This window comes from Lactuca serriola, chromosome 7 (genome assembly GCF_051521515.1).
Source record: "Lactuca serriola cultivar US96UC23 chromosome 7, Lser_US96UC23_V15, whole genome shotgun sequence".
Taxonomy (NCBI): Eukaryota; Viridiplantae; Streptophyta; class Magnoliopsida; order Asterales; family Asteraceae; genus Lactuca; species Lactuca serriola.
In genome coordinates, this window is record NC_136414.1 from 83,528,611 (window position 1) to 83,546,339 (window position 17,729).

General features: G+C 33.2%; 2 protein-coding genes across 3 annotated transcripts; one reads left to right on the forward strand and one right to left on the reverse strand.

Annotated features, from left to right (window-relative positions):
- The first annotated feature begins 606 nt into the window (after nt 1-606).
- LOC145061044 (pumilio homolog 5-like) lies at nt 607-5,980 on the forward strand. Of its 2 annotated transcripts, none has more exons than XM_079008406.1 (10): nt 607-791; nt 2,001-2,585; nt 2,785-3,755; nt 3,882-4,023; nt 4,203-4,310; nt 4,581-4,793; nt 4,878-4,988; nt 5,139-5,333; nt 5,494-5,665; nt 5,762-5,980. In XM_079008406.1, exons 2-10 carry the CDS (start codon nt 2,085-2,087, stop codon nt 5,782-5,784), a joined length of 2,436 nt encoding a protein of 811 aa, XP_078864532.1. In that variant the 5' UTR covers nt 607-791; nt 2,001-2,084; the 3' UTR covers nt 5,785-5,980. The 2 variants fall into 2 exon arrangements, with proteins under 2 accessions (XP_078864532.1, XP_078864533.1); XM_079008407.1 differs by lacking the exon at nt 607-791 and adding an exon at nt 1,157-1,243.
- A 2,166-nt stretch (nt 5,981-8,146) lies between these two features.
- NOF1 (U3 small nucleolar RNA-associated protein) lies at nt 8,147-14,065 on the reverse strand. Its single transcript, XM_079010620.1, has 26 exons — nt 13,852-14,065; nt 13,702-13,753; nt 13,512-13,628; nt 13,181-13,325; nt 12,960-13,048; nt 12,701-12,869; nt 12,470-12,605; nt 12,201-12,324; nt 12,017-12,117; nt 11,787-11,918; nt 11,406-11,486; nt 11,137-11,321; nt 10,977-11,049; nt 10,363-10,422; nt 10,229-10,267; nt 10,059-10,147; nt 9,890-9,954; nt 9,757-9,803; nt 9,566-9,625; nt 9,368-9,439; nt 9,233-9,262; nt 9,027-9,121; nt 8,835-8,940; nt 8,654-8,716; nt 8,473-8,544; nt 8,147-8,391 (listed from the first exon to the last, which is right to left on the reverse strand). The coding sequence occupies exons 2-26, from the start codon at nt 13,730-13,732 to the stop codon at nt 8,317-8,319; spliced, it is 2,256 nt and encodes a 751-aa protein (XP_078866746.1). The 5' UTR covers nt 13,733-13,753; nt 13,852-14,065; the 3' UTR covers nt 8,147-8,316.
- Between the last annotated feature and the right edge of the window lie 3,664 nt (nt 14,066-17,729).

The window sequence follows — 17,729 nt, forward strand, 5'->3', positions numbered from 1 at the left end:
GAATGCAAAAACAAAAAAGACTTTTTTTGAAACAAAAAAATATTAAGGACTAAATGTATACAAAAATATTAAGGACTAAATGTGTACAAAATGAGAAATATATTACCCTATTAAGTCATTTTTCTCGGCTAACCTGGAATAACCGGTCATAAAGACTGAATGTGTACAGTTTAACAAGTTGAAGGGGTAAATGTGGACAAAAAAAAACTCAGTGACCAAATATGTACAAATCGAAAAATATATTATCTTTTAAGTCATTATCCCTTTCAAATTTGAATAGTTTAGATATTTTTTTGGTTTTTTTTTTAAATCCAAATAATTATTATAGTTTTTAACAAAAACAAAATGTGACATATACATATTTTTTTCCCTAAAAAGTATTTAAAGTAGATTGAGTTTAAGTGTTTTTTTACTATATTTAAACGTAAAAACTTGAGATATAAAGAACTGGTTGAGTGAATGCCATGGATTATATGAATTCCCATTTATAAACGAAAATTATTTTTGAAAGTTTCTTTCTTGTCGTTTTCCACCCTTTTCTAGCATCATTCCCCGGTATCCCTTCACAAAATTACACAAACAGAGCCTACCAATCACCTCATTTTTCACCTTCTTTTACACCTTCAAATACCAAATACCAAATACAAAATATCAACCATCAAGCCCCACACTACTTCATTTTCAACTCACTTTTCTCTCGCTGATCACTCTTAATCATCATCGTCAATACCTACTTGATAGAATCTAGGGTTTCAAGAACTTCGTATTCAGCTCTTTTAGACAAAACCCAGGTGAGAATCTTGTTTTCTTTCGATTTTTTCCCAAAATATAGAGTTTTTCCTTTTCTTTTCTTTTTTGTTTTAGGGTTCTGTCTAGTTGAAGTTATTAGCTTTTCAATACCCTTACTCAATAAAGACTCCACCCTTTTGTTTCTTTGCAATAAATATTCAAAGTACCGAATCTTTTTCATATGCGTTTTTGTTAATTTAAAGAATTCGAATTCGGCAATCGTTGAAATTTAGTGTTGATTGGTGAAGATTGTGTAATTGTGTTTGTTTGCGTATGGGTTTTGGTTAACTTGAAGCGAAAACATGGTTATATGTGTGAGTTGAGTTTATTAAGGGGAGTTCTTGAAGTCGTTTGTATTTGTTTGTTTACGGAGATATGCTACGAAGGTTGATGATTTGTGGGAAAAGCTGAAGTCATGTAAAGAAAAACAATAATCTTTCTGAAATTCCACAAGGTTTCATATGTTTTCTTTTGTTATAATTTGTTAGTGTTTATAAACTCAAATTAAAAGTTATCTATAAGTAGAAATATAGTTACTGATTTCTAGTTGATATATAATACTTTACTTTTTATGTTTTATTAGGCCTATTTTTTGCATAGGACATGACATGACATAGTAAAACATTTGTACTTTGTTTGACATGCATTTGAAAGAGTTTGATATTGTTACACGGTTACACCCAAAGTGAAAATGACGTAATTACCCTCCTCATCCTGGCCATAGGAAATAGCCCTGAAAAGTTTGTTTGGTCCTATGTCTTGATTCACAATTTGGACGATTGTGAACCAAATTTTGTGTAGGGTTTGTAGATAATTTACAACCTCTTACAAATTCTTTTGACTATTCATGAAATACCTAAAACACCCCTCAACAAAGACAAAATAGAAGAACCTTGTACACCCAACTTCAGTATTACCAATTTATTTAGAATAATGATGTGGCTAACAGATAATTTCAACACCAAAGCTTACTATATGAGAAAATGTTTCAATTTTCTTGTAAAAATGAAGAAATGTTGTTTCCTTTTTGGTTTCATTTATTTGTGTATCATAGCATCCTACTTCCATTTTTTCTATTATATCATTGCATTTAACCCGTTTGAACTGTCATAAATGACCATTTTACCCTTTTGTCAAGAATTATTTCTTTATTACTTTTACAAAACATTGCTTTTTCATTCATCCCATTATAACAATCACTCTAATTGCAGTCATAGATAGTTCTTTAACTTCCAACAAAAAATGAAGAACTTTTGATCTTTCACAACTCCAAGCTATCAAAAAAACGTGTCAAAATGGCGACAGAAAGTCCGATTCGAATAATTGAAGCAAATAGAAAATGGGCTTCACACAATGATATAAATATGGGAATTGAGGACATGGGATTGGGATCAAAGGGCCAAAGATTTAATGAAAGAAAGACTAATATACCCCCAAATAGAAGTGGAAGTGCTCCTCCAAGTATTGAAGGTTCATTTGCAGCAATTGAGAATCTTATGTTTAGGCAACACTTTGTTACAGATGTTACTAATGTTCCTGAATCTGAAGAGCAACTTAGAGCTGATCCATCTTATTTTGCATATTATTGGGCTCATGTTAATTTGAATCCTAGGCTTCCTCCACCATTGGTTTCGGGTGAAAGTCGAAATATTTTTCGGAATATAAGAAATACAGGAAATAATAGGAAAATGACTTCTTTTGATGATTCTTATAGTGGCTCATTGCAATTGGATCATAGTAATCTTTCTACTCATAAGGAAGAATCTGATGATGATGATGAGAGATCACCTAAACAGGTAATGTTCTTCCTCATTTAAAAATCAAAATGATTGAAGCTTTTTGTGGGTAGATTTTTCAAAGTACATTATCCTAATTATAAAAGAATTGAAAGTACAATGTTGTAATATAAAGAAATGAAAGTAGACATTGCTATTTCTTGCATCTAGCTAATGATCACATAAGGGATTTAGTTACTAAAAGTAGATTTTCATACAGGAAGATCTTCCTCAACCTGAGTCACCTCAATACAATCAATCTCACTCATTTACACACAAACCAAATGAAGAAGAAGAAGAAGAAGAAGAAGAAGAAGAAGATAACCACAATGACTCCAATCCTACAACTGCTACGATTTCAATTTCAAGTTCAGAAACCGATGTTTCCACTTTAAGAAACCGAATAGCATCTCTCAACATCTCCAACATTCCAAAATTAGAAACTGCGAGAAACCAAGAACATCCACATCACCAACAACAAAGAAATATGTCTCATGTTCATGTTCATGGGGCCCACCCTCAAATCGTTTCATTACCTCAAACATACATTGGAATGAATATGAATCAATTTCTTCAAAATCCCACCAATTTTGTGTCTGAAGTGCAACCGATTTTACAATCCTCCGGGTTCACCCCACCATATGCCCAAGATCCAGCATTTATTTACCCGAATGTAATACCCACGGGTTACTTTCATGGATACGGGTTTAACCCATCACCATTTTCACCATATGCAACCGGATATCTTCCTAATAGCCCTCTTCCAGCGCCTTTTAGTGGTCAAAGTCAAACCCCAGGGGTAAATTTGTCACATTTTAATAATTTTTATGGACATCTTGGGGTACCCTTTCAACTTCCGGTTCGTGGGGAGGATCCGAAATTACAATCTTTAGGGTTTGACTCGAGAAGGGTAGGGACAACGGGTTCTTATTATTTTGGTAGCCCGGGAAATTTGGATTTTTCACAATTTACGAATTCGCCCTTTGCAAGTCCGGCAATTCCGGGGTCTCCGATTGGTGGGGCTAGTTATTCTGGTCGGAGGAATGAAGGGATGTATCGGGGGTGGAAGGGTAATTTGGGAAATCAGGTTATTGATGATCCGAAAACGTATTCTTTTCTTGAAGAGTTGAAATCGGGTAAGGGTAGGAGGTTAGAGCTATCGGACATTTTTGGACATATTGTTGAGTTCAGGCAAGTTCTAATTCCCTTTTTCTTTTTCTCTTTTTAATTTCTCGAATTAGTTGTTGTTTCTTTTTGCATTACGTCGATTAATAATAAACTCGAAGCTATTTGCTTTTTCTTATACAATTGGTGCAGTGTTGATCAACATGGAAGTCGTTTCATTCAGCAGAAGTTGGAAATTTGTAGCAACGAGGAGAAAGAATCTGTATTTAACGAAGTTCTTCCTCATGCTTCCAAACTAATGACAGATGTTTTCGGTAATTATGTTATTCAAAAGGTGAGATACCACCACCACACCTTATTGTATACTTTAATTTATGCAATAACGTTTTAGGTTTTTCCCAATTTATTCAATAAAGTTGGTTTTTAGACAGAATATACAAACAATATTTCATTTTAGCACAACAAATGCCATAAAATATGGTTTGCATAATTCGTGTCTTCTTATATTTTTAGTTCTTTGAGTATGGAAGTGTTGAACAAAGAAGGGAGCTTGGAAACCAACTTGAAGGTCAAATATTGCCTTTAAGCCTCCAAATGTATGGTTGTCGTGTAATCCAAAAGGTATAGTATTTTAGACCTCTTCTTTCCACTATGGCCCACATAGAACATTACAGGACAGGAGGTTTTACTGTGTTTGACATGCATTGGACTGTATCTGAGTGACAAAAAGTATTCGCACCTAAAAAAGTAGGATGAGATATGTTGTATGTGCAAAAGACATAATAAAAAATATCCCCTCTAAAGCTTGTCGAGTCTTGTCTTGTGTAAAAAGACGTGAATACCCTTCTCAATCATTATTTTAACTCGTATGTTTTACTAAATTTCTCGTAGGCTCTTGATGCTATCGATCTAGAACAAAAAACAAAGCTTGTCCATGAACTCAATGGGCATGTTTTAAAATGTGTTCGTGATCAAAATGGAAATCATGTGATACAAAAATGTATTGAAAGCATTCCAACCGATAAAATCAGGTTTGTGATCTCATCTTTTCGTGGTCAAGTTGCAGCCTTGTCAAAACATCCATACGGTTGCCGTGTCATACAGGTTAAAATTTGTCGCATTTTGATTTATTTATTTATTTTTTATAATGTGGTAAATTCATTTTTATATTGTTTTTATTCTTCATAGAGGGTTCTAGAACACTCTACTGATGAACTTCACAGCCAATTTATAGTGGATGAAATTTTGGAATCGGTTTATGATCTTTCACAAGATCAGTATGGAAATTATGTAACTCAGGTTTGTTAACTCTAAATCAAAAGATCCATCAACTTAAAACTCAAAGACCCTTTTTTTGTGAAAAGTTGAGTTGTTTTTGTTTCGCAAACAGAAGGGTAAAATGGTCATTTTTTCAATTATAATCACTTGTTTGCTTGTGGTGTTTGGTAGTATGTGTTGGAAGGTGGAAAACCGGAGGAAAGAAGTAAAATTGTACATAAGTTGGAAGGTCATATAGTACAACTAAGTCAACACAAATTTGCATCAAATGTTATTGAAAAATGTTTGGAATATGGTGACTTGGATACAAGAGAAATCATGATCCAAGAGATTATTGGATATGGTGAAGGCAACGATAATTTATTGGTGAGTCAAATCAAATCCTAATAATGAAACTCACTCTGTGCAAAAGACATGAATGCCCTTTCTCAACTTATTGAAACTAGTATCCCATGAAAGCAAGCTTTGGAATACTACGGTTCTACGAGGTATTTTGGTAATTGTGTATTGTATTTTGATGTGTTAGGTGATGGTGAAGGACCAATTTGCAAATTATGTGGTACAAAAGGTTCTTCAAACATGTAGTGGGCCCCAAAGGGAAGTGTTACTTGGTAGGATTAAAATCCATTTGAATTCATTGAAGAAGTACACGTATGGGAAACATATTGTTGCTCGCTTTGAACAACTCTATGGTGAAGGCAAGTGTAATTGAATCTCTTTCATGATCTCAAATTAGCAATCAAGATTGATAAATGATGCTTCTTTTTGTTTTGGTTTAATTTTATGACATGCAGAAATTGAGGCGTTGGGTTCATAAGGATTGGGGTTATAAGAAGGATTATGCAGAATAGAATGTGAATAGATGAATTAAAAGTTTAAGTGTGTTGTTGTTTAACTATTCTTTAGCAACAAGTTACCAAAATTAGGCTTTCTATGTGTTGTTCCTTTGTGTGTTGTATATATGTATATGTGTTTCTTGTTGCCATGGGGTATGAAAGTGGATTGTTTGGATAGTTATTGTTGGATATTTCAATGCAAATTTATAATATCTAAACGAAGCTAGCAAACAAACAAGCACAAATTATGTCAATTGACAACCCTAATAGCGAATTATGAAAGTATTGGATCATACTTTATACAATTTGTGACTTCGAGAATTTAACAATTTAGATATTTTTTCATTTTGGAAAAATAAAAAAGGAATAGAAGTTTCTGATAAGCTATGGTCCGTACTTTACTAGTTGTTCAAACTTTTATGATAGATGGGGGATTATATCACAATGGTGAACAGAACTTACACCTCAATCGAAAGACGAACAAAAGACGAAGACAATAACAAATACTTTACAAATATTGGTTTTTTTTTCTTTTGTAAATAACGTTGTCAACCATAATATCAATAATGTCAAATATGTGTAAGAGTACATTGATTATATCTAGTGATTTTACCGACATAAATACCACCATTGTAAATACGAAAGACACATCGTTTTGAATACATTCTACTAAGTATTCAAAATCAAGTCTTCTTCATCCTCTTCACAAAAGTTTTAGTTTAATTTTGTTAATTTTATTTAAATTACGTTGAATTTATAACACGTTATCCGCACGAGAGCTCTAATCAAGATGATTAAACAAGTAAAAATTACATCTTAATCAAGTTATGCTATGTCCAACATTGCAAAGCATGAGTTTGTAACACTTGAAGTCAGTGGAAGAAACTATATGCCATAGATGATAAATATAAAAATGTATCTTGAGTTCATGGACATTCCTAATACAATAAATAAAATTGAAGAGTGTATTGCACAAGAAAAAACGAAAGTACAGGTTTTCCTTTGTAAGCATATCGATGAAATGTTGAGATTTAAATATCTTGATATTACTGATCCAAGCATTCTCTTGAACCGATTGAAAGACTTATTTGATCGTCTAAGGGAAGTTATACTTCTAAATGTTAGAGATAAATGGAGAACACTGAGGTCTCAGGACTTTAAGAAAATGAATGAATACAACTCGGCTTTGTTTATAATATGTTCACAACTTAAATATTGCGGACATGAGGTTATTGATGAAGATATGTTGGAGAAACTTACTCCATATTTCATGCAACAAACATTTCCTTGATGCAACATCGGATGCAAAGGTCACAAAGTATTTTAAACTGAATGCATGTTTCCTTGTTGCAGAGCAAAACAATGAGCTTTTGATGAAAAACCACCAATCCCCTCCGACATGATAAGTAGCACTTCGTGAAGAAAATTCTACCAATAATAATGATCCTAGAAACAATACACGTAGACGAGGATGTGGCCGTGGCTTTGGTTGTAGCTGTTTTAGCTGAAACCATAACCATAATTCTAGTCGTGGAAGAGGTGATTCTTATAATCATGGTCATGGCTGGAAAATAATAATTACCATGATCCACAAAAAAAACAATGTTAAACCATAAAAGAGGACCAAAGTGGCATGACATAATGTTGGGACATCATATAACTCCGATGGTTCCTGTTATAGATGTGATGACATATGTCATTGGTCAAAGACTATCACCCATCCGCACATTTTTTTCAACTTTGTCAAGAATTCATTAAAAGAAAGTGATAAGAAGTAAACATCATTGATGATGTTGAATTTACTAAGCTAAATGTTCTCCATTTTTAGGCATTACATGAAAACAAAGACTAAAGATTTATGTTGTTTTTCCCTCTATTTTTCATGTAATATCTTTCCTATAATAAATGAACTTTCTTTATTATATAACTAATTATGTATACAGGCTCATATTTCCTTCATACGTGAAGTTCAATTTGAGTTCAACTTGGAGCATAATAATAAGAAAATGTTTGAGATCTTTGTATGTCAATAGTGGTATCATACAAATTATTCTAATATCTAAGAAATACTTTTCAAAATTAATAACAACAAAATCAATCATACATACAATATCAACAATATCAGGTCGTACAAAATGGGACAAGCTTTTGCATAGAAAATGTTTTATTTTCTCCAAAGTCAAATAGAAACCTATCATCTTTTGATGTTTATCTTGACAAATACAAAACCACTTCGATTATGTACGATCTTATACCATTATCCTCTTTTTTCTTTTTTCTTTTTTTTAAATAAAAATAACAATCAATGCATTAAATAAGATTAGAAATGCCACATTGTCACAATAATACTCCAAACTCAAGTTTTTTACTCATAAAAACTTTACACCATTCTTAAATAAAGCAAAAAATCCAGCAAGTTCAATGGTGCAATTTTTGTTCTCAACAAAGAATGATATATAATAAGTTAAATTTTTTGAGGTAACTATCTTCTATTGTTGAAGGAGACTATATTTCTAACAGAAAGTGAATATTCGCTTATCTGACGTCACCATTCTTTTTGCCGGGGTGGTCCCCACAATCCTCTCCAGCTGAACAAAAAATTTTAAAAATAATTAAAAAAGATTTAAAAAAAAAAGGAAAAAGTATAGTAGCAAATAATAATGGTTTACCCGAAGAAGATCAAAGCGTGAGAATAGCACTGTACAGTTCATGCTATGTGATCCTTCAAGCATATTCACAATCTGCATCAACAAAAAAAAAAGTCAAAACCCACATTATGAAAAAAAATAGTATATACAAAAGAGGGTATTTTCGTAAACTAAACAGAAAATTAGGGTTAGAAGAACATGCCTCGGGGTAAATCTCTTTCCGCTCCGGAAGTGAATAAATTATTAAATTCTGAATTCCACGAATCTGTTTTTCAATACAACATAAGTTAGAAATTAATTCAATGGTTATTTGGTTAAACAAAAAATATAATAGTTTTTACTGAAATTGGGTTTATAAAAAAAAGGAGGTTAATTTAATTTACCTTATATCTGTGGTAAAAATGGGCTCTTTCAGTGTACAACATAATCTTCCGTTTTCCTTGAAAGAACCAAACTCGTGCACGTGATATATCACTTTGTTCTGTATACCTAAAATGTCATAAAATGATTAATTAAATACTATATAACAATTTTATGATTTAAAAAAAATAATAAATAAATAAATAAATTCTCACTCTCCAAGTAGACACATGGATGCATCTTGAGACTTCAAGAAGTTTCGTACACGAACAAACTCAAAGTAAGAACTAATAAATATCATAACTCCACCCTACACATTATAAAAACATTTTACTTTTCTTTATTTTTTATTAAAATAAAATAAGAGCTGAATGCAAGAAATGTAATTGTATAATAAGCATTTAGCCCATAATTATAATACCTGAACAGAATCTTTAATCTTTGGGAACACCTACAAAACAAGAAACATGAAAATTGTCAAATGTGATGACGAGGGGAGGGCATTTAAGTCTTTTGCACACATTGTTTTTTTTTTAAAAGAAAAAAAAAATAAAACCTTTTTCTTGAAGTATTCAAGGCGGGAGTCATCAGCATCCGCTATTGATTCGGTATCAATACGCTCGTAGATCTGAATGTTAAAATGTTGAATAGAAAATAAAGATAATATTTTTAGTAAAAAATTACACTTGGTAAATAAAATAAAAATAAATAGGATAAAGATTTGAAGAGAGTTTATAAAAAAAAAAATACAAACCTGTCTCACTTGAAGCAAAACTTTTGGAAGAACACCTTTGTGCTCACATGAAAGTTTCACCTAACAAATAATTTTAATTTTTACACAACTTTATATCAAAATCACTTGCTCCAAAAAGAAAATAAAAATATCCATCATTTATCATTTATAAGATAAAAATCAAAATAAAGACTCGAAAAATATCTGCTCACCTTTCCTTTGTAGTTGAGGCAATGGTTGTTGAACATCGCGTTGATATCTAAGGAAATATAAAAGAAGATAATTTTAAATGCCATAATATTATTATATAAAATAAATAAATAAATAACACTCAACAGATTTTACCTGGATTTACATGAGTTCCTAACACAATTGTTTGCCTATAAAACCTAGCTTGTCCATCAAGGTACCTATAATGGGTATTTTGGTAATTTTAGCAAATAAGGGAAGAAGCAGGGGTATTTTGGTAATTTTAGCAAATAAGGGGAGAAAAAGAATTAAGTTCTCTAAATACCATGGTCTTATTCGCATTATATCAGTTCCATGTTGCTTTGATGGAATGCGATTCAACTGCTCAACAACAGTATTCACATGGGACCAATTCTGGAAAAGAAATTTTAATTAAAAATATTAATCAAAAGAAAAAAAAATTAATTTAATAGAAACTTTATTCAGATAATTTACCTGCATCGCTATAATATCTGAATGATCAACAATCAACACCTATTCACAAAATCCCCTTCCATTATCACAAGTAATAAGCAAGAAACACGTGTCACTGTGTGTGTTTCATTATATAAAAGAAGATTATGAATTACCTCAATAGAAGACAGATAATCCACATCCTTCTCCTTTTCCAATTCAGCCTCCCCGATTTTCTAAAAAAAAATAAAATTATAATTATAATATACACTAATTTGAATTGAGTATATTTTTAGGTTTGAGATTTTGACCACAAGAGTTTCATATGTTGGTAGGTTTAGTCCCTATGTAGAAAAAAAATTACAGAAACTATCCATGTAATTTACTGAAAGGTCCTTGTGCAGAATTTTCTTTACAGAAATGGTCCGTGTGTTTAAGACTTTCGTATGTTCGCAGGTTTGGTCCTTGTGTTGAAAATAAATTACAAAATCTATCCTTGTAACTTGCAGAAATGGTCCATGTGTCTTAAGACTTTCGGATGTTGGCAGGTTTGGTCCTTGTGTAGAAAATAAATTACAAAAACTGTCCTCGTAATATACAGAAAAGGTCCCTGTGCAGATTTTTTTGTAGAAATGGTCCGTATTTTTAAAAACTACAAAAATGATCCCTGCCTAATAGAAAATTTACAGAGTAACCCCCCCCCCCCCAACCCAAATATTACCCTAGTTAGATTTAAAATTAAATAAACAGTAATTAAAAAGGAGAAACAGTTTTGAAATGTAGTACTCACTGTGATCAAACCAAGAGGAGAAGCAACAATCATGTCTGATGTATAAAAATCACTATACAATTTTATAGTCTTCCTACAAAATAAACAAAAATGTCAATGATTAAAACACAAATCACCGAGAAAAATCAAGAAAATTACAAGACACTCATGAAAAAATTACTTGGTAAACTTGATGCCAATCATGAAATGATCATTGTTATTCCCTCCAAAAAGTGTTTGAAAATCTGATGGCTTTGATGTTTTCCAAGATTTTGATTTTTTACCATCTTCATCTTCATCCTCCTGATCATCAGACTTTCCATGCCCAAATTCATCACAGAATCGACCAATATGCTCTACATTAACCTGTGGGAGTGGGACCCACCCAAAAGTAAGTATCTTTTCATAACTTTTTAAAAATATATCAACATTGTAAAGATTTACGCTTACCCTATGCCCTGAAGGAGTTAAGTGAATCAGCCTATTTATTACTCTATATGCAATACTTGCCATTGGCAACAAGATCAACACCTGAAATTCATCACAAAACTTATAATCCAACACTAGATAATACATTAATAAGTGAAAAACACATATAAAGAATCCTACTTTCACTCTTATTACAACATTGTACTTTGAAATATCTATCAGATTGTAGCAACTTCATCCAAATATAAGGCAACTTTCATTGATATATTTGAGTGTAATTTCAAAGTATAATGTCCTAATAAGAAGAAAACTGAAAGTAAAATGTTTAATTAGAGAGAAAAGTAAAAAGTTGGTACTTTTTTTAGCCCTAAAACAAGATTGTTAGATCAAGAATATGATTACCTTAGGACGAGTAAATCCATGGTCAAGAAAGTTCTCACTATCTAAAACTTCCTCATGCTTAGACTCTTTGTTGTTTGACAACTTTTTGTCATTCTTTGTCACAAGATCTCTTGTTTTAAATACATGATTCAGCTGCACAAATTACAAAAGTACCCCTTGATCATCAACCTTTCACTTTATTTGTGAGATTCTGAAAGTATTGAAAAAATGAATGTAAAAGATGTACACACCGAGTGCAACAAATAGGCATCCATGATACTCAAGTCTTCTTCTCTACCTTTAAGATAAAATGGCTTTTTGTTGTGGTGCAATATATCCCGATAGGTGTTACCTATATAATAAAAGAAGGTAACAAGTTAATTAATAAATAAATAAATAAAATAGTCCGAAAATGCCCTTTTTATCATCACTTACAAAGGGAGAAGAATGATCTTTGTCTTGATGAATGAAGATCATGCCCCCCAGATGCATTGTAAGTATTTGACCAATGGTCATATAGCTTGGGATTTAGACCATAAGGAGAATCCATGGAGGAATCCTGAAAACACAATAAAGATTTACATGAATGATTGAGGACAAGATGGTAAAAAAGCATATATATATATATATATATATATATATATATATATATATATATATATATATATATAATGTCAAAAATGTCATAAAGATGAACAGAATACCTCTAAAAGGAGCTCTTTAGTTGCTACCCACTTGCAGTTAGCTGCATCAACCTCCCATTTATATTTCCCTTTTTTTCTTGAAAGATTTTCAGCCTCTTCTTTTGATAATTTGTAACCCAGGTGAGCAGAGTATGAACTTCATGAAGATGACAATAATATTAAAATAAATCTATACACAAAGTTGAAGCTTTTTAAAATTGAACATAAAGAACACTAAAAATATCACAGTACCTTGTGCTTTCTGATTCTTTTGCAATAGATTGATCATCAGCTGTAAAATCTTCTTCTCCATCACTTTCAAATGTCTCATCTGCATCATCTTCACTATGTTCTTCAACTTCTGCCAAACCTTGAAGATCAGCTGGGTCCAAGTCACCTCTAAGAGATCCAGTTTCAGTTTCTAATATCATAAAACAAAAAATCTAAAAGTTAGAATTATAAAGTGAAAGATTTTCTTGGAAATAATGATGGAATTAGGTATTTTTTTTACCATCTTCGCTTTGTTCAGAACCACTTAAAGATTCTAACTCATTATCCTCTTCTTCATCTGTGTCACTTTTGCCTTCTTCTGCACGTTGCCTAAGCATAGTGGAAACAAATGCTATGAGTTTTTAACAGCAAAAAGGGCTTCATATTCTTGAACAAATAAAGATGTCAATAAAGAAGTGTAGAAAGTAAGAAGGATAATTAATTTTCAGTAGGAATGACTACCTCCTCTTGTAAGCATCAGCAATTGTTTCACTAGCTGATCCAAGTGTCTTCAACAGGTTATCATACATTGATGGTTCCTTGTAAACAGCAACCTCTTCTTCTTCCTCTTCTGAAGCTATATCAGCGTGTTCTTCAGATGAATTGCCTAAACACATAATGCAAGCAACTTAAGATGCAACCAATAACTAGTTTGAACGTTATATCACAGGCTAAGAACACTAAAATAGTTTATGGTATTATACACAATAGCAAAATCTATAACAATTTCGTATTCATGTTGTGATAAGTTAAACCATCAAATCCCCAAATAAGATTAGGTAACTTCACTTGCCTGAATCACTCGGAGAGGAGGGAGTATCTGGAATTTTCTCATCTTCGACATGATTTCTTCTAGCGCGCTTGTTTTTAATATTCTTTGTAAATTCATTTGCTTTTGGCCTGCTGCCTCCTACAACATGATTTTATAAATAATCAAATGAAAGAGAAAAGGAAACAAAAAGAAATAGAGGTTTGAGTCTTACCTCGTTTCTTGCCAAACCTAGGTTTAGCCATAAGAATTTAGATTGAAGCTTTCTGCAAAAAGAAAGAGTATAAAGTAAGAAGAATGAAGAGAAACAATTCAATTGGTGGAACACATACAGTAAACCGCCGGTTAGCTTTTCGATAGTTACCTGCACTCTGTTCAGCGAAGAACCCTAACTCGCCGGGAAGAACGAGAGAAGAGGGCGGTGAAAGAGGAGAGACGAGAATGATAGTGCGGGAAGAAGCCAATGGTACTTGACGAACCAGGGGGAAAACTCTGGTGAGAGCCGGCAAGGGGGGGACAACGGAAGCTCGCAAAAACCTGTTGGATTTAAACCCTTTATAAACCCTATGAAACGTTTGTTGAATGAAAAAGGGTTTTAACCAACGAACTTAGGTTGGTTTAAGAGGTCATTCAATTTTATTTTAGTATTTTTTATTTTTATTTTTTACTTTTTTTACAAAAAGGGAAAGGAAGTACGAAAGGTGAACTCTTGACCAAGCTTGATTAGATGACCTGTGGTCCCTTATAAAATGATACAAACACCCTTTTTAGGTTTAAACATTAGTATGTTGTTAGCCTTTTAGAGTAATAGTTGTGCCCCTTTAATCTTCCTTCTTCTTTAAAGCCGGCAAGAAACTGAAATGGTGTCCTTTGGTAGCTTCTCATACAATGGTTTCCATGCTTTTGATTTAGGTATATACATACTGAAAACGAACTCCTTGCGATGGAGCTTCAAGTGGATATCGAAAATATGAGAAACGGCGTGAATCAGGAGTTGATGGCTAATAAGGGAGTAGATGGCGGCAATGTATAAGTTCACCTTCAGTTTGTGGATTGTGATTCTCGCGGCAGGTGTTGTTGTCGGTTGAATCCCGTATGGATCATCTGCTTTCAGTAGTACGAACCCATACTACCTTCCACACTTATCCGTGTTTGACTCAGATTTTCCTCCCAAGACCCAAATCACTAAGCTACTCCACACTACGTTCATTAGCACACACATTTATATCCTCCACATAGGTATTTCTATATCCTAGGTACTCGTCCTAGGTTCCCTTGACTACCTCCCGCACTACTAGAAGTCTCCACTAATCTCGCTAACTGCTCTGCATATACCAGTTATACATAATCCATGATCTGATAGACGATCGAATAAATGATTCTACCATAAGTTCACAACCAAACAATAAACATAAAATAAGGTTAAACCAAACATTTTCGGCCTATAAAATCCTAATCATGCACAATTATATAGTATACTCATAGCAACTAACAGTTTTAACTTCAACTTCTAGCATGACATCACAAGCATTCCCCTAGGCTACAAGGCATCACGAAATCAAGTAACTCTTGATGGGATCCTTAACCTACTATCTAGCATGCATTTCAAACAGCTTTATAACAACAACTCAGTTACAACATATATGAAAAGTATGAATATTTTAGGAAATCACTTTTCGAGCGCTGGCTAACTGTACACTTCGCATCCTCCTTTTCCTGTTTTATAATTTATCTTTTCTGAAAAGTTTTTATGAAATTTCTCAGATCTTTAGTTTGAGTCTGGAATCACACGAGTGTTCATTCATCCAAATCCCTCAAACCAGGGCTCTGATACCAACTTGTAACGTCTAAAAATCACAACCAAAATTTTCATTTTTAAGTTGAATAAAAACATAGTTTCCAGGAAAATCAAGTCAAGAAAATCATAAGTATCAAAATACAAAATATATTCATCCCAAAATCAGAGTATCACAAAATACGGAATCATGAAAGCTGCCAAGGAGAGTGTACAATCAAGCCTACCCCTTTCCATGACCATATGAAGTACTTTAAATCCACAATTGTAAGCATGAAGCTTTGTGAGTTCCCCCAAAATATCACATACAACACAACATAAATAAACAACTATGGGTTATACGCAACCCTGGGGACTATCAGCAGCGCCAATAGGCTAACAACACACATTGTGAGCTAATAGCATGCCCAGTAGGTTATCAGCAATCCTAGGGACTATCAGCAGTTCCAAATGGGCTAACAACACGCCCTGGAGCTATCAACTAATGGTGTTCGTTTGGATGGATCAGTTCAATCCGATCCAATTAAGTAAATCCAAATTGATTTCGGTTTTCAAAATATAGATCCGAATTGTCTAAACTAAATTCAAGTCCGATCCGATTTAATCCAATTACAATTCGGTTGGATCGGTTTTTATAATTCAATTTTCAAAACCCATAACATTTTAAAACAACATATAATTTTGATATTATCCAATTTTATAGAAGAAGCAAAAAAATTATTTAATTGTGATTTAAAATTTATAAACAGCTACTAAGAAGGTATATTATAATTTAATGTTTAATAGATAAAAAACTTTTAAGAGAAAATGCATATTAATTTTTTTTATTAGGTGATACTTTTTGAGCTTTTTTTAAAGAGAAATTATAAAGTTAATAATAATTATAGATATATTAAAAACAAATAAATAATAAATTGTTATTTGGTTTTTTTAGGCTATTCTGTTCTTAGTTTATAAACCAAAATCAATCCGAAATCCAAAATAATAATTCCTCTTTGGTGAAAACCAATCAAAAAATCCGAATATCCGAACTGGATAGTCCAATCCAAATTGTTTAATTGGACAATTCGGTTTTATCAAAATAGTGAACAACCTAACTATCAACAACTTAGTAACACATAACAACAATCAACAAATAACACACAACTGGTCAGCGTGTACATGTTATGGCATAAGTAAGACAGTGAGAAGAGTCACCTTGCAAACAATAGGCTAACACAACAGCTCCCTGATAGAGGAGACCGGTACTACGAGACACCTAAACGCAACATAAGAGTACCCTTTTAATCCACACCCTAAAACCTCCTAGGTTGACCCAAGTCAACAACGGTCAAAAGTCAATAGTCAAAGTCAACCCCAACTGATTGTCGCATCGTGGCTACCCATTGGTCACGTCGTGACGAAGTCAGGAGAAAACGGTCTCGAAGTTGTCTGTTGCTACGTCGTGACGATCAATCTATCATGTCGTGGGAACTGCTCTGGATAGCTTAATACATTAAACTCTTAATCCTCCAAGCCAAGCACTCAAACTTTTTAGAAGGTTTTCTCCATCCCAAAGCACCATAAAAATCATTGCTTTTAGACATGCATGTGCAATGCATGTCTTGAACAAAAGTTAGGTTAAAATGAAGAAAAATGAGATCAAATCTCATGCATGGAACCCATAACTCACTAACTTTCCAAATCTGGGATAAAGGGTCACAAAGGAACCTTGAGAACTCATAAAGTTGCTAACTTTATGAAATCCCAACATTCAAACCTCCTCAAACACGGGGAAAAAGGACAAAAATCTAAATCTAGCATGCTTCAACTAAAAAGGCAGGAACTTGAGGACTTACAAGAGTCCTAAAACAGCACAAGATGATGAGTGGGGGTTACTAGCTGAAAAATACACCAAAAGGCCTTCTTCTTCTTCTTCTTCTTCAAGGGCTAAGATCACCAAAAAGGAGCTCACAAGATCAAAATGGGGCTAGGGTTTCTTGGAGGGTAAAAGGGAGGTGATGGAGGCTAAGGGTGTGCAAACTATAGCCCTCACTTCCTTTAATGCATGGGCACAAATCTCATAATTATGGTTACACACCCAAGTAACCGTCATGTCGTGACCATATGCTCTCCACGTCGTGATTCACAAAATAGATACACGTTCTATACATCGATGGTCATGTCGTGGTGTATCCTTCACCACGTCGTGATCATCACAAAATCCACATTTTTACATCTTAGATGCCTAAAAACATAAATGAATCATTTACCAGAAATAGGTGTTACAATTCCCTCCCCCCACTAGAACGAGATTTCGCCTTCAAAATCCTCAACTGAAAACAAAACCGGGTAGTGCTCGCACATCTCTACCTTGGGCTCCCAAATCCATTCCGAGCCTTTCCAGTGATGCCACTGCACCTTGACAAAGGGTCCCACCTTGTTACGTAAGGCCTTCGTCTTCCTAT

Coding starts and splice junctions, on each gene's coding strand:
- LOC145061044 (XM_079008406.1), top strand. CDS start 2,085: ATGGCGACAGAAAGTCCGATTCGAATAATTGAAGCAAATAGAAAATGG. Junction 4,311..4,580: donor GTTGTCGTGTAATCCAAAAG/GTATAGTATTTT, acceptor AATTTCTCGTAG/GCTCTTGATGCTATCGATCT. Junction 5,666..5,761: donor TGAACAACTCTATGGTGAAG/GCAAGTGTAATT, acceptor TATGACATGCAG/AAATTGAGGCGTTGGGTTCA.
- NOF1 (XM_079010620.1), bottom strand. CDS start 13,732: ATGGCTAAACCTAGGTTTGGCAAGAAACGAG. Junction 12,606..12,700: donor AAAGAATCAGAAAGCACAAG/GTACTGTGATAT, acceptor ATCTTCATGAAG/TTCATACTCTGCTCACCTGG. Junction 11,487..11,786: donor ATGGATTTACTCGTCCTAAG/GTAATCATATTC, acceptor GATGAATTTCAG/GTGTTGATCTTGTTGCCAAT.